This window comes from Aythya fuligula, chromosome 1 (assembly GCF_009819795.1).
Source record: "Aythya fuligula isolate bAytFul2 chromosome 1, bAytFul2.pri, whole genome shotgun sequence".
Taxonomy (NCBI): Eukaryota; Metazoa; Chordata; class Aves; order Anseriformes; family Anatidae; genus Aythya; species Aythya fuligula.
The window spans coordinates 161,762,893-161,778,583 of record NC_045559.1 but is presented as its reverse complement, the minus strand read 5'-3'; the positions used below and the strand labels follow the sequence as shown (position 1 = coordinate 161,778,583).

Sequence of the window (15,691 nt, the reverse complement as noted above, 5' to 3'; positions counted from 1 at the left end):
ACATTGAGACCTGGAACAAGACACTGAAATAACCTACGTCTCCAGTGAGTTCTGCTAAAAGCAGAAGCTACAAAGACATGCTGAAATGTGATAATGCTGGATGGGCAACAGACTAAGCCCCAGCGTGACTGTATGACATCAAGGTATTTGGAAGTCACCACAGTCTACCATCTTGCAAAAGCTTCAGGCAATGTGCTGCAGGCAGGAACAGTTTGCCTTGCGAGAACATTGATCAACTTTTCTCACTGCTCGTTTAATTGTTGGGGTAGAAGTGCAAGTTGTAAGCGATCATTTGTCCTTTGTTCCATAAACCTTTGGTGTAAAGTTCAGAAGGACCTGAGAGTCCTTCCTCATTTAAAATTTCATTCAGTATCTTTGTGAACATAACAGAATTCATGCTCAGGATTCCTAACACACTGCCTTAACCACTAAAAATACTAAACAGAGGGGCTAGAGAAGGCTAGTCGTTTTTTGTTTGTACATTTGGGAGGAAATAAACTGTTGAGTTCTTCAAAAGACAATGCATACTTTAGCAAATAACACCATATATGACATTTGGGTACATTTTAGAAATTTATGTTACAGTAAGCTCTGAGATCTCTTTAAACTGATCACTGGATTCATGCAGATAAAAGAAAATTACTTTTCATTGTGATTTTTAGATTCCAATAAAGATGTAAGATTACAACCTACCTTTCCTTTCATAATAATATTTTCATTGTTTTCATCTTGATTTTTTTTTAATTACCTGACTTTAGAAAGCAATCATCAAAGCATACACAACTTCTCTCAGATAATGTTTGGTATGGCTCCTAAACCCTTATGTGTTCAAGATCACTTGCCAATCTTTTCAGAGGGAAGGGCAAGACAGGACCATTGATTCTTTGGACACTTGGAGAGGTATCTGAAAAGAGTCAGGCAGTGAAATGCTTTGCACAGCAAAAGTGTCCACTTCTAAAGGTTCAGTTGACACAAACTCCTGTTAATGTGATCCACACCTTCCAGCTTATTCTGCAGCTACGATGACCAAAGAGGACCCTGTACTCCTGCACTACATTATCGTTCATTTTTTCCATCTGAAATTATGATCTAACTGTTAAGTTGCTAATGCAACTGCTTCCTAACTTGCTTAATCAGGAAACAGGGTTAAACAGTTTAAATAACAGCAAAGATCTATTACTTGGCCTGCTTAAGGTAATAGATCTAATTTGGGCAAACAGGTTTGCTAGTCTTTCAAAACTGCAACTGTCTGACTGCACGACACACTCCATGGGGATATCACAGAATTGTAGGAGTTGGAAGGGACCTCAAGAGATCATTGGGTCCAACCCCCCTGTCAAAGCAGATTCCCTAGAGCATGCTGCCCAGGTAGACATTCAGATGGGCCTTGAGTATCTCCAGAGAAGGAGACTCCACAACCTCCCTGGGCAGCCTGTTCCAGTGCTCCATCACCATCACCGTGAAGAAGTTCTTTCACATGTTGGTGCAGAACTTCCTGTGCTCTATTTTTTGACCATTGTCCCTTGTCCTGTCCCCAGAAACCACTGAAAAGAGGTTGGCCAAATCCCTCTGTCTCACACACTTAAAATATTTGTAAACATTGATAAGATTCTCTATCCTCTTCTCAAGGCTGAACAAACCCAGGTCTCTCAGCCTTTCCTCATAGGGAAGATGCTCCAGGCCGCCGTATCATCTTTGTGGCCCTCTGCTGGACTCTTTCCAGGAGATCCCTGTCTTTCTTGTACCGGGGAGCCCAGAACTGGATGCAGTACTGAAGGTGAGGCCTGATCAGGGCAGCGTAGAGGGGGAGGATCACCTCCCTTGACCTTGCTCCTTTTAATGCGCGCCAGCAAAAAACAACGAATTCAGAGATCCCTAAGTCATTGAGAAGGAAATATCAAAGTGAAGTATATCTAAACTGTTAGGTATCTTGGATGTCATTTAACATTCCAGCTGAAAACCTCTCTGAAATCACAGCCCAGAAAAGCAGTATTTCTTTGCCCCATTTTATGGATTTGGTAGTATTTCCCTAGACTTTTATAGTCGTTTCTTCTGCAAGAAACTGGGCTGCCTCACAGGTGTGGCAGACAGCAGGTGGATTGCAAGAAAGAGAACATGCACATTATGGGTCATTTGGCCTGCTTCAGAACTTGAAACCTCAGCTTCCATCTGAGCAACTCTTTCTAGCAATACAATATTGGTAGTTTATTTTACCTGCACCCAAAAAGCTTTAACAAAAACAGCCTTGATGCTGTCTAACCTAATCACAAGTCTTATACATCATTGTACATCCTTGTCCTCACTCAGCTCTCTTCCCACCTGCTTGATTCCCTGACTAGCTCAGGTCCCTAAATGCCATCAGGATTGTCTGTGTTCCCTTCCAGCTTGTCTACGCAAGTCCATTTGTGGAAATGTTGACTTCCTGCTGCAGCCTGGCCTCAGGACAGTTTTACCCAGATGGAAATTTAGGAAGCAAAGTGCAGACATTGTGGCTCATTCCTTCAGCTCAGCTTTCCACTGTACCATGGTAAGAGGGAAGAGGAAGCAGCTCATAAGTATCTTGTGCTACTGCTTTAGCATAGTACTGACACAAGTCACACAGCATTTTACTCAAAACTAGTATAAAACCTGAAGTGTCTGACCAAATTCCTCCAAGGTTTCTTACAGTTCCTTTAGAAGCAATCCTTGATCCATCTGAGGGGCTGCCTTCCTCCTACCAGTGCCACTGAGGTATATACTGAAAGGAGTCAGTTACCACAGAGGAATCCCCATTTACATTGCCATGGAGGCTCCTTTTTACTGACTTCCAACTGGTTACAGAAGGTCATCTCAAATGCAGGGCAGTGCAGCTTCCAGTTGAGGAGCTCATCGTTGAACCACAGCATTGCCTCATATTTCTGAGGAGCCTCTGCAAGTGCAATGTTCCCAATGGCCCTTCTCAGCAATTACTCTTCCAATCTTTTGTTTGCTAAAAGCTTTGTTAAAAGCTTTATCCTGGATCCTGAAAATCAGGGGTAGAAAAGAGAAAAACAAGAATTGAAGCCAAACACATGCAATAGAGAGTAACACAGTGGCACTGCTTTTCTTTTATTATTTTTATTTTTTTTTCCCAATGGCAGTAGCTCAGGTTGAATCAAAACTGTGAGAAGAGCTCTACTCATCCCAGATGCTTACTCCCAACCCTAGCATCTGCCACCACAAATGTCTTTTCAGCCACATGGTGAGGTAGATTAGGAAGACAACTCAGTCATACTACCACATTTTTAAAAACTCAGCTCCTTGGACAATAATATTATCACACAAATACCTATGTCAAGTACAAAAGACAGGCAGAAGCAACCTGCCGGACTTTTCTTTAATGCTGGCATAGAAAAAGAGAGCATTTTGTGCAACTTAGTCCCAGCCATGAAAGAGTTACTTCAGCTCTATTCTAGAAAATGAGCTTTTGAAAAACACTATAAAGTTCAGTAGTGGGCAGAAATTATTTAACAAAAGAGATTCAAAAGCTAAAAGATAGCGTAGTGTTTGTTAATTCAGGGTGACTCCAGAGAGTAATTCATAAGCTTCTAAATTAATATTTTTAAGGAGGTCATAAAATGTGAACTTTAGTAACTGCTATAGCCAATCAAGATCCCATCAATCCTGCCTTAGACTACTAAAACACTAGCAATTACCTACTCAAATTACTTTAAAAGTTTAACAAAAGCTTATCTACACATAGTACGTAGCATGATTAACAGTCATCTTAATGGCATTGTAGTGAATGCTACTGGTTAATCTTTTTATTGCTTTAGATTCCATTTTCTGGAATTTATTCCTCCAATGCAAAGATTTCTCTTCAGCGTTTTCCTGGTACGCTCTCTTCAAAAAAAATCAGCATTTAGTATATGTGAAGGAATTAATGAATTTGAAGGGAAAGGCCATCACGAGAGTAAACACATCAGTTTTCCACTATATGTAGCATTACAGTAAATGAGGATGGAAAAGAAAAGGCACTTATTTTAAGCATATTTGAAAGGATTCTTAGAGAAAGTTCAACACAGAAACAGAAAAATAATTTTTAATGATTTTAATGTTAATGTTATCAAAACATAAATGGAGTGACTAAATATAAGTAATACTGTAGGAAGTTCACCAATACAAAATTGCAAATATGGACAGCATTAACCTGTTACAAGTTCAAGTGTAACAGTGACATGTTCTGTGATTTTTCATTATATATCAACAGGAAAAAAAATGTTCAATTTCACTCTGTTCTACTGTCAACATGCTTATATGATTTCTTATAGAAAAATAATTTTATAATTCAGGCCAGGAAGTAAATCTGCTAACCAGCAGTTCATATGTTAACCATCTCTCACCTTCTTCCACCACAAAGGTTCTTTGCTATTTTATCTCACATTTTTCATTAATACAATACCACCACACATAAATTTGGCTACATCCCAATGATACATTTAAGTACGCAATACACAGGCTGTTGGTTCTGGGAATGAAGGAGTCCGAGCTCTAAAACCAGAAAATGCACGTTTTTCAGATTCAAACAGGAATTTTGCAAACTGATAAAATTTTACCATAGCAGCAAAGCAAGAGAAGTAGCCTGAAGGACTACCAGGGGTCAGATGCTTGCATATTGGAAACAGATACTAAAAAATTATTGACTTCGCAATTTAAATGTAGGTAATTTTTTTTTTTTTTTTTTCTGAAAGATACTAAATAAAATATTCCTAGTCATAGCAGCAAAAAAAAAAAAACTCTCTGTAAAAAGATTACTCTCTCTGTAGAAAGATTAACCCATTTTAAAGGCAAACTAGCAGATAAGTAGTTATGGTTCCATATCCATCCCATTTAATCACTGGAATAATGTATGGAAGCAAGGTTTTTAGATATGAGCAGATAACATTTCCCATCACTGCAAGAATTAGTTTGAAAGATGGTCATGACTTCATTACTTAGGTATGGGAAGTCCACCTTTAAGGATATCTATAGTGCACAGTTCTATACGGCAAAGTTTTCTAAACCTGCTCACTTGCAGCCTACTTGGGTATTTCTTTTTCTGTGCTCTCAATAAAACTTGCATTTTAATCTTACAAAACTTTGCTTTATATGTGAATGTTATTGCACATGAGGAAGTTTTGAGAACTGCAGCAATGAGAAAGGTTAAGAATGTAGAACTTTGTAAACCAAATAAATAGTATGTTACCATTTTTCTCTGTTTTCTATGGTAAAATATTACTATGGAAAAATATAACTAAAAATTGTATCAAAATATATATGAACATAGTATGTCGCTCATAGTATACTTGCTGCCAAAGTGTTAGAAATATCCCATGGGAGATATATTATCTTAAAGGTTATCTAACACCTCTCTGAGAACAGCAGTGGGTCTATCAAATCTGCATCATCTATCAAATCTGAATGCAAATAGGGGATTGTGATGATTGAAACCAAAGTATTCTTTCAACAAGAATTTCTCCTCTGACAATCACTTCTGGTAAGCAAGGCTCCCATCTTTACATGGGCTCAAAGATACTGACTTAGAAGTTTTCCAGGACTTTGTAATGTATACTCTACAGGTGACGATCCAGCTGCCATCTTTTAAGAAAACTTAAGAAAAAATGCAGATGGTGATGTCCACATAGCTGAATTTGTGCGTTACTAAGAATGTAACAAAATTAGTGGTTTGTATTTTCTAGTACTGTGCTTATCACTGCAAGGGAAAAGAAAACACCGCATAATAATTCAAATGTGCATCCTGCATATCTTTGGCCTAAACGCAATTTCTATGCATAGGTGTTGCACATTCAGTATTCCAGGTGTAGAGATGCATGGGCAACAAGCAGCTTCCCAGTTCACCCAGGCATGACAGTGGAGTACCTAAGAACTCTCAGGATAAACATATCTCAGGATTCCATATCATAGGTGAAAAATTGCTTTGTGTAGTTGCACTGCACTAGTTGGTGGAGCTACAGTAGTAATTCTTTGACATTTTTAAGATGAGTCTACCATAAAACAAAGATAACTGGTTACAGTGGTGAAATTACTTCACATCATGGTAGACTAGTAATTTCTTTTGCTATTTGTATAAAATATGTAATCCCACCTGCCCTGCCCCACCCCTTTGTAACAATTAACTTCTCTGTTCACTTCAGATGCCTTACTCTAGATCATAAACCCCAAAGATTTTTATGAAAAGCTTTGACAAACAGAATGTAGCTACCCAAAGTTTTCTATAACTTCAGTTATAACCTATTAAAAACTAAATCAACTCCCAGAGAAGAACATATGCCTCTTGTAACACAGAAATGTGCCTCTGTTTTATCCAGATTTAAACACCTGGAGTCATATTTTATCATTGGTACCTAAATCCAAAGAGAGATACCTTGTTTCAGTTCACACAAATGGAATTTCTGCTGACATGGTACAGATGTATACAGGTTTCTGCAAGAAATGCAAATATTAGCATGAGAACTGAAACAGGAAACATATTATAGAAGTGCTGAAATGGGAGCAAATTACTTCGAGTTATTGTCAGTTTCACTTGTGTAGCCATAGTGCCCTCTAGCACTGAAAAGAGAAAATACAGCATGTTATCTCAAGGAAAAGAAAATCTACAAAAGCGGAACTGTCCTTTTTTGAGCAGACAAAGGACAGTTTGCAAACGTGAGAAAGAACATTTCCTCATGTTTAAAACAAGGTACTTTTAAGGGAAAGGACAGTCCTATCAGCTGTTATGCATCAGAGTCCTGCAGAGCTAAGAAGCTCTGTAAAATGTGAGTTCTTATACCCTAGAGGCATTTCTGCACTTCATAGATCTCACCTACACTGTATATGCATTAGCAACTTGCACATGATTTTGGCAAAAGTATACATATTTTTACATGCACAGATCAACATACATATTTGTGAAGTCTTTGTCTTCTCTACAAAGAGAAAACAATGTAGTGCAAACATCTTTATTGCACAGAAGTCCGTACAATTTGAGGAATGAATTATGACTTTTAAAACCTAAAAAAAAAACCAACTTTTTTAATTTCCCTAGAAATTTACTCTAAAGCATACTAAGTCTTCCGTCCATGTATTTCATGTCCATGTCATGGACAGAAGACTTAGTATGCCTTAGAGTAAAATAAAAATAAAAATTAAAAAAGATCTATTTAGCTACAGATCATTAGGAAAACTTTTCGGAGTAGTTTTCCTTTGCATTTAGAAAAACACTAAGCCTAAAAAGCAGAAATTATGCTGTAGTAACTGTGAAATAGTCATCTATACCATTCACATTTTGAGGCCTGTAAATAAAATTGTGCATTTCAAATAATCTCCATAGCTTATCATGAGGAATTGTAAATATTGGTTTGTTTTTTTCTTTCCTTTTTAAGGAAAGTATATGCTAGGTCATATGAAAATATCTTTTTTGAAGAAAATATTTACCCATCAAATTACTATCAAAAATCTTATATGAAACTCCAACATAGAAAATCGTGTGCACATTAGTTAAAAAAAATCTTGAACAAATTGTGTTCGTAACTTTGTAACTTTGAAGATGATTTTACCCTCTCTGCATGTGAAAGGCCAAAATAAAAGTACACAAGTCTACTGTAGATCTTTATATCTAAAGTGAGTTTTGAAGAGCACATGCCCCCATTTTTTTTTCACCCAGTTGCTGACAAAAACTAAAATCCAGTTCATCAACTACCATAGATAGATTTGTTAACTAATATTCCAGTCTGTGCCAGAGAAAGGTAAGAAACTGAGTTAGTCTACTGTGCTAACATGAATTCCTGGAATTTAAAATATGTAAATTCTATCATCAAAAACATTAAAAAATACCATGGGTCAGGTGAGATGATATTCAAAGATATCTACTGGTCTCAGCATTACAAGCTTACTGTAAGAAGAAAATTAATCTTCACTCATACGGACAAACAAAGAAGTATTAACACTCAGGTAAACTTCAGCAATAACACACGTAGGAGGAATTTACAAATAACGATCCATTAGGAAGAAAAAGAGAAAAAATCCTTATGTAGTATGTTCTTGAAATCCTTCTCATTTGCAATCTAAAGAGAATTAAAATAAAGACCAAAATCAGTCTATTTTTGTTACAAGTGTTTTTGACATCTACAGATTCAAAGCAGTTCAGAATGAAACACGCAAATACATTAAAATAAAAAATGAAAACTTTTTTTAAAACAACCAGTATTCAGATAACTGCGTGACAAGCACAGTAGGGGATTTACCACGGTCTACATGAGTCAACAAAAAAAAAGCAGTTCATTTTTAATTGAGAATCAGTTTACAACTATATTGGCTGAACAGAAAAACAGGTTTTTATTTTTCTTTGTGAAAACTTGATCAAGAATGCCTTTTTTGTATAATTTAACAGATTTATTGGAAATTAATCAAGATCTGTAATGTTAGTACAGTAAGAAACACCTCAGCTCAGGATAGAATGATAAAGAAACATCAAAATTATTCACTTTCATAATTAACTCCATTTCTTTTTTTTCACTAAAATGCCAAATTCCTGGTATTTGTTTCAGTTCTAGTCTTAATTTGTTAATTTTAACTTCATTTGTTAATTGCTGCAAAATTTAATCAGTGTAGGATTAAATCCAGCCATACCACCTTTAGTTGCAACATTTGAACAACGCTGAATTACAGTAAATTAGGTGCATCATTGAAAGTCTACGCCCCTTTATGTTACTTTATGTATTGGTACAAAAGTAGTGTAAGAGAGTTGGAAAAAAGCCCCTCCCCACATCTGTATTTGGTGACACAAACTAGGTTCAAGTTATCAGTTAAAATATATAGGGGACATAGGAAACTTCCATTTAGAATTACTGTGAGTCAAAAATTCTTGTGCATCTTTTGGTGTTCTTTTATGCTCATGAGACAACTGACAATTACAAATGTGCCCATTTCACCTAAAAAAAAAAATCCTGGATAATATTTTGGACTCATTGCCTAGTTAAAGAGGAGAGACTGTTTTCAGAGAGTCATTTAGAAAAGTAGCTTATTTTAAACGCCTGAAGTTGTATGAATACTTTTCAATGAGTGCTTTTTCTATTTAAGAAATGGACTTCCTGTGACTTGGTTGTAAAGTCAGTCATGCGCCTTCGTGCTTCAGTAGGAGATAACTTGTGTACTTCTTCTGTGCATATCCCAATTTGAAATAAGTGGTTTTTAAGAGACAAAAAATAACTACAACACAGCCTATACATAATGCTTGAAAGAGGCATTCTTGCTGTTTTACTGTTGACAGCCTGAATTACTGACTCCCATTACTTAACATTTCCTGTAATTTACCAAATGTGTCTCACTATTACATTATCGTTGAACTGCATATCAGATCACATCTTATTCAAGGACTTCACACGATCTAGTTGGAAAAGAAAATACCTTCTTAAACATTTACCTTTTTTTCCAAATAAATTTGGAAAGGCTTTCTGGGGAAAATGAGGGTAACCCATTCTTGGTGTTTCGGACTAGGAAAATCCATTTGCAGAACTGTTAAAAAGAATACAATGATTTAGCTAAGTACGCTGGAGACATACTTAAGAATGCATTCAGAAGGATCAGCTAAGTAAAGAAGGAAATGAAAATCAGCAGGATGCTTGGTTTGTTCGGTCAAACAAGGGAGGATGCAGCTCCATACAACAAGAGATTTAATTGAATGCTGAACTAATAAAGTTCTGACTGGACTGAATGGAAATGATAAGAGTTGGTTAAGTCAGTAGCAAAAAAAGGGAGAGCAAAGCTAGGCTAGGAATACAAGGTCAAATCAAGCCAAAAATAATTTAAAAAAATCAAGGAAATTATAAGGACAGAAGTACATACAGCATCAATTTATATTGCAACCAGGAAACCATTACTTTATGCTGAATGGCATCCAGTCAGATTAGTTTCAACTATAACAGGCATATAGGTTCGTTTTTAAAGTGGCGGTAAACCAAACTAATCTGATCCAGGTGGTTTTCAGTCATCCAAAATGACGTAAGATAACAGCAGGGAATAAAATACGACAGCAAGACGTTCTCTGACATCTTTCTCTGGTGGAGTTCGTGTACGGAAGGTGCTGAAGACTTTTTCCCCTTACAGGTAGACCAGGTTGCAAACAATTATTAAGAAAGCAATCTTCCATGCATGCTGAATTGAAGGCAAGCAAGGAAACAAGGAATAATCATCTTAAAAGTACATGATATAGCAATTTTGTATGTTTCATAAGCATCCATCTAAAGAATACACTAATATTTATCATTAGCTTGTGCTAGGATTTAGTGCCAGTGAAAAGGCAGGTTTGAGCAGAAAAGCACACCACACAACAGCCTTAAGGCAGCATGCACTGTTTGTGATTTTGTTTTTTTTTTTTTTTTTTTTTTTTCCAGGCTGTACCTGTTCTGCAAGACAACACACTAAAAACTTCCACCTTCTGGACTGTCAATCTGGCAGCCTTCAAATGCACTAAATTATTTAAAAAGAAAAGTAGAAAAGCTTGTATTTAATTCAGTGAACTAGAAGTGCTCATGGGATAAAAAGGTTCTTAAAATATTTTATTTTGCCTTGAATTCAGTGTAAAAGGAAATCAATTTCCCAAATACAATTAATTATGGCAAGATTTAGAACTTACTTTAACAAGCATGGCAGTCAATTGTGATATTTCAATGTGAAACTAAGCCTGTATAAAAGTTTTAAGTGCGTATTTTTTCAAACATGCACACAGGAACACAGAAAAAAGAGCCAGGCTTCAGGCCTCAAAAAACCCTCAAACAACTGAAAAGCAGAGGACAAAGTCTACTCTTCTGTCTAGGACACTGCTATTTCTACTTTCCTCTGCTTGTATTATGGAATTAAGAAAAAAAAGAAAAGGAGGGAGGGATGTGGGAAAGGAGAGAAGTTCAGGAGAGCAGCTCTCTCTTCTCCCAATAGGCAAAACACAAGGACTATAGAAAATATACTGTTAAATGATGTACTATCCCTCTGCATCTAATTGATAGATGTGATAGTGGTATTACACAGCACTCATTAATGAGCTGATAAAAAAAATAACTATTATTTAATAAAGGGCTTTAAAAAAAAAAATACAACAGCAGAATGCCACTGAAGGGAAAAAGAAACAAGTCCTTTAATGTGAAGAGCTAGGAGTTCCCCTTCCTAAGTAAAGGAGAAACTTCAGTACTCACACAACAAAATGCCCTGTTACAGCTATTTAAGTATTTCTGCAGAGTAGGAATTCTACTTACATTTTATGTATGTACATTTTCACATAATGAAAACAAACTACAGTATGAACGTAGTATCTGCCAAATACTACTTTTGAAATAGAAAAAAAAATAATTCTAGAAATCAAAGAATAAAAAAATGCATTAATGTGCGTGGTCAGAATTGTCAGTTAATACCTACCAAATATTCTGCTTCTCCTAGTGTGTAAATTACATTCCAGTAGCACATATTTTTGTGGGACCAAGTTTTCTTCTATAATTGTACAGCGCAGAGGTAGAAAATAAATTCCTAACTGTTGAATCATTGACTTAAACCATTTTTAAAATTCAGAAAACACCCAAAAGCTTTTAGGTGATAGAGTATACTTGTGTATTAAATGAAACTTCATTTTGAGATTTTTTTTTTATATCCAACAGTATTTTGAGGTGACAGTGATTATAGCTCCTTTTGTGAATATGGGGGTGGGGTTGCCATTTGGAATGGTCTTTTTTCTTTTCTTTTTTTTTTCTTTTTTCTTTTTTTTTTTTTCATTCTGAAGGACCATTGCCTCAGCTTTTTTGGTTATTGCTTTTTTTTCTTTTTTTCTTTTTTTTTTTTTTTTGAAGACCATTCCATTTATTTATTTTTTAACATCTTAAAGTCATAAGGACTTATATGCAAAGCAGTCATACACTTTATCATTAAAACCCATAGGTAAAATACGTACACAAATCCAACAAAAGGCTAGTACATAGTAAAGCCTAAGCATACTACTATGCAATATTATGAATACATAACTTTAGAGACTTCAGTTTAGTACTGTTATCTATTCATTTCTGAAAACATTCACAAAGATTTTAAATGCAAATTTTCGTTCCGTATCTGGAATAGAACAAAAATTATCTATGTTATAACAACTTTTGGTCATTTGTGCTTGACCAATTTGGTAAATTACAAAGAACCCAAAGAATTCTGTAACTTTCTGTAGAACTATGTAATAAAAACATTGCATATGTTCCTAATATGATGTCTTTAGCAATCATTTACTGAAATGTAACTCAAACATCAATCTCTCAAAACGTGTAACTGATCAGCTGCTTTTTAGCCTATATCCGAATTCAACTTCATCACAAAACCCCTTTTAATACAAAGATGCAGAAGTACATTAGGTAATACTAATGCAACACAGGTGCAGTTCTAGCATTGTCACTGATGAGTTGAATCATCTTCTCCATGAACGAGACTCATTGTCCTCCTCCTCTTCATCATCATCTTGAAGCAGCGAGTCATCCACCAAAGACTCTTCCTGAAACTTCAAGAGAAAAATGTGATAACCTCTGTTACGTCAGAAAGTGTAAGAGATCAAAAGGCAACGTACAATCCTCTGCAAAGATTTAAGAACAAGCAAATTCATTTTTAATAGTTAAATGGTAATGCTTTCAAAAAAGTATACTGTATATGTGTGTATTTAATATGCACATATTAATATATGGCAAACGCAACTTGTTTTTTTCTTTTACTGGACCTCAAAATGACATCATAATTCAATAGATATTCTGATTCCTTAGCATGTCATCCACACCAAGGCTTTAACATTCTGATGGAACTTGAGATGCTATACTGAAAACTAATGTTAGGTTTTCGAAGTTAATATTAACTATTCCTCTTTTAATCCCAGAGCTTAATCTACCTGTGCTTTAGTATAAAAAAAAAAAAAAATGAATATGGAATATTTTAATTTTGACAGCTTTAAGAAAATGCATTTTAAATCATAGCTCTGTCTGCATCTTGTCTCAATATACACTTCTGTACTGTAAGCTGAAATAAAACATTGCTTTCTGAGTACTCAAGTCTCCTCTTCTGGTGTACAGATGTCCAGCAGACTAAAATATGATAGCACTGCTGAAAAGGAGAGCTCTCTCTCAAGTAAAAAGCAACAACATCAAAAAACACATCAAGGTCTTTCTTCAAAGTCTTAAGCCTCTTTATGATAGTATTCCTTAGGTGAATTAAACTTATCAATAGAGTTTAGACAGAAAAAAATGAAACCTTTTTCATGTGTGTACCATAGTGGCTATAAAACAAAGTTACATAAATAGCACAATCAATTGTAAGCACATGGAAACTTGAGATGTCTCATACATAAAAGGAATACAAGACTGAAATTGAGGCGACTGATTACAGAAACCTCCACAGCCCTGATTCAATCCTGCATAAGTTAAAAATTTGAATGATAAAATTACATAAAAATTATTTTATGCAATTGGTTGAACTTCTGCAAATGAACATGAAGTTCTTGAACCTGTCCATCCAAGACCTGGGATTCCTAACACTATACTTCAATACTAACTTAACCAAATGCTAGAAGCAATACGCAGTGCACACAAAGAATAACATTTAAATACAAAATTTCCTGAAGATTGCTGAAAGGAAATCCATCATACAAAGAAATTTTGTGAATGTCAGGGGGTCTAATTCAGCTGTAGAGAATTCAAATAAAATCCAATCTAATGAAATGAGGAAGATAGGGGAGCTATGTACACTTGATTTGTTTTGAAAATGGAAAGTGATGAGAGGCAAGTAGAGGTAAGCATGTTAAATGAGTAATCTGTAAACACTGGGCCAAGTAAAAATCCAGCAATATCACCAATAAAAATATAGATAAAGTAAGATTTTTATATTATACATTTGGTATTGCAAAGACCTCAGCAAGCACACAAAGGCAATGAGTAGCCTGGTAGCCTGGATCAAATCCCTGTGCACTTTCTACAATACTTAGCTAATAACTGACTACAAAAACATTCCAGAGAGAGAGAAAATCAGCTAAGAAAAAAAAAAACAGAACTCAAGAAATGTGTTAGAGGAAAAAATCAAAAAATACTAGAAGATTTGCAATAAAGGTCAACATTTAAACCATGAAATTATTTCTTAATAGCTACCTCCCAAAAAAATCATTACCTCAATTTTAACTTACATCTTGAAAATTTGGTGTGTTTTGGATGGGTCAATCAACTTAGGAGTTACAAAGAACAGCCCCATGCAGTCTTTTCCCTAAATTTTATTTCCACACCTCATGACTCCTGTTAAGGAGTACAACCATCACCTAAAATAGATGTATCCCACTACTACAAACACTTCAAGAGTAGTCAAGACAAGAGAATGTACATGTAAATCTGCCCTTTCCCTCTGCCAGGCCAGCCAATGCATTTAACTTGTTACCATCTTCATTCCCTTCCAATTTTCTTACAACCCAAAGGTTCCCTTCCACACTCAGTATCTTCAGCTAGGGTTTAAATCTAAATCTCATGATAGATCACATGCCAATCAGTCTGTACTTTCCTTTCTTTACCCTGTTAAGTATTTGTATATCTTTGCATGCCCTTTCTTTCATTATGTAAAATGACAAAGTCTTAAAATGAAGGAGTTGCTCAATGAGACCTGCCACTACGGTAGGCTCCTTACAGTAACAAACATTGCTTCAGAAGCAATACATCCCTGATGGGAAAGTGACAATGTATCTAAGAACCTCTGAACATTACTCAGCATAGCCTGTTGTTCACTCACAGCTCATTACTACTTGACAATGTATGAGGCTTGTATATAGAAGAAGAACAACATTTATTAAGTCAGAATACACAAATGCTTGAACTGAACACTCAGTGGTGAAAGTAGACAACTCTACCTGTCTTTCACACGGTAAAAATAAACTGGCATTTTTAGAGACAGAAAGAAGACAAACTACATTTCTTCAGGAAAACAAAAATGAATGAAAATGAAAAAATGAAAACTGAATGATAAACAAACGTAAAAAGACTAACTGAGTTTGGTTATATCAAAACAATCTTGTGAAGATGCTTTTATGGTAGGTCCACCAAAATATCATAGGAAAAGACATAAATGAATACAGCTCCAAGTAACTCAAGTATACTTCAGCTCTTCTATGGCAGTCATTTATAATTGGCAGTAAATAAATTAGAAAAAAAGCTGCTTGACTTTTTCCTCAAGTGACACTTCCCTCCCCCCCCCCCCCCCCCCCCAATAATTCACAAATGTATGTAAATTTGAACGTAAGTTACACATACCAAAAAATGCAGCCCAACAATTACTGTATTAACCTAGTTATTTGGACAAAGCTTTAGTATCTTTTCTTGCACCACAATGAAGACTGACACTCAGCAGGGGTTACTTTAGATGTCTAAATGAAGTTAGCAGATTATCTAAATTACTACTTCACCGGCATCCTACAAGATATCTCTCACTATAAAGGAAAGTTAGATTCTGAGCTATGATCCTCTAAGAAATTAGTGCTTAGAGATGGTACAAATAACTATGTTTTAGACAAGATTTTTGGTTATTTCTCATGCAAATTTGAACCCAGATCTTTCAGTTTCTAGATACACCCCCTAGAAATGAAACATTCCTGCAATTAGAAGTGAAGTATTTGGACTGTCAATAGCCTAGAAAACAAGAAAAAAATTGATAGATTACT

The 15,691-nt window shown here is 35.5% G+C and overlaps 1 protein-coding gene across 3 annotated transcripts in view; it reads right to left on the bottom strand.

The window, feature by feature from the left end:
- Window positions 1–11,824: 11,824 nt before the first annotated feature.
- The window catches only part of RBM26 (RNA binding motif protein 26), a 51,062-nt gene continuing 47,195 nt past the window's right edge, over window positions 11,825–15,691 (bottom strand). For all 3 annotated transcript variants that reach the window (XM_032204007.1, XM_032204023.1, XM_032204015.1), the window contains one exon: window positions 11,825–12,514. In XM_032204007.1, the coding sequence (XP_032059898.1) occupies window positions 12,425–12,514 (90 nt within the window). In that variant the 3' untranslated portion in view covers window positions 11,825–12,424. The remainder of the gene's footprint in view (window positions 12,515–15,691) is intronic.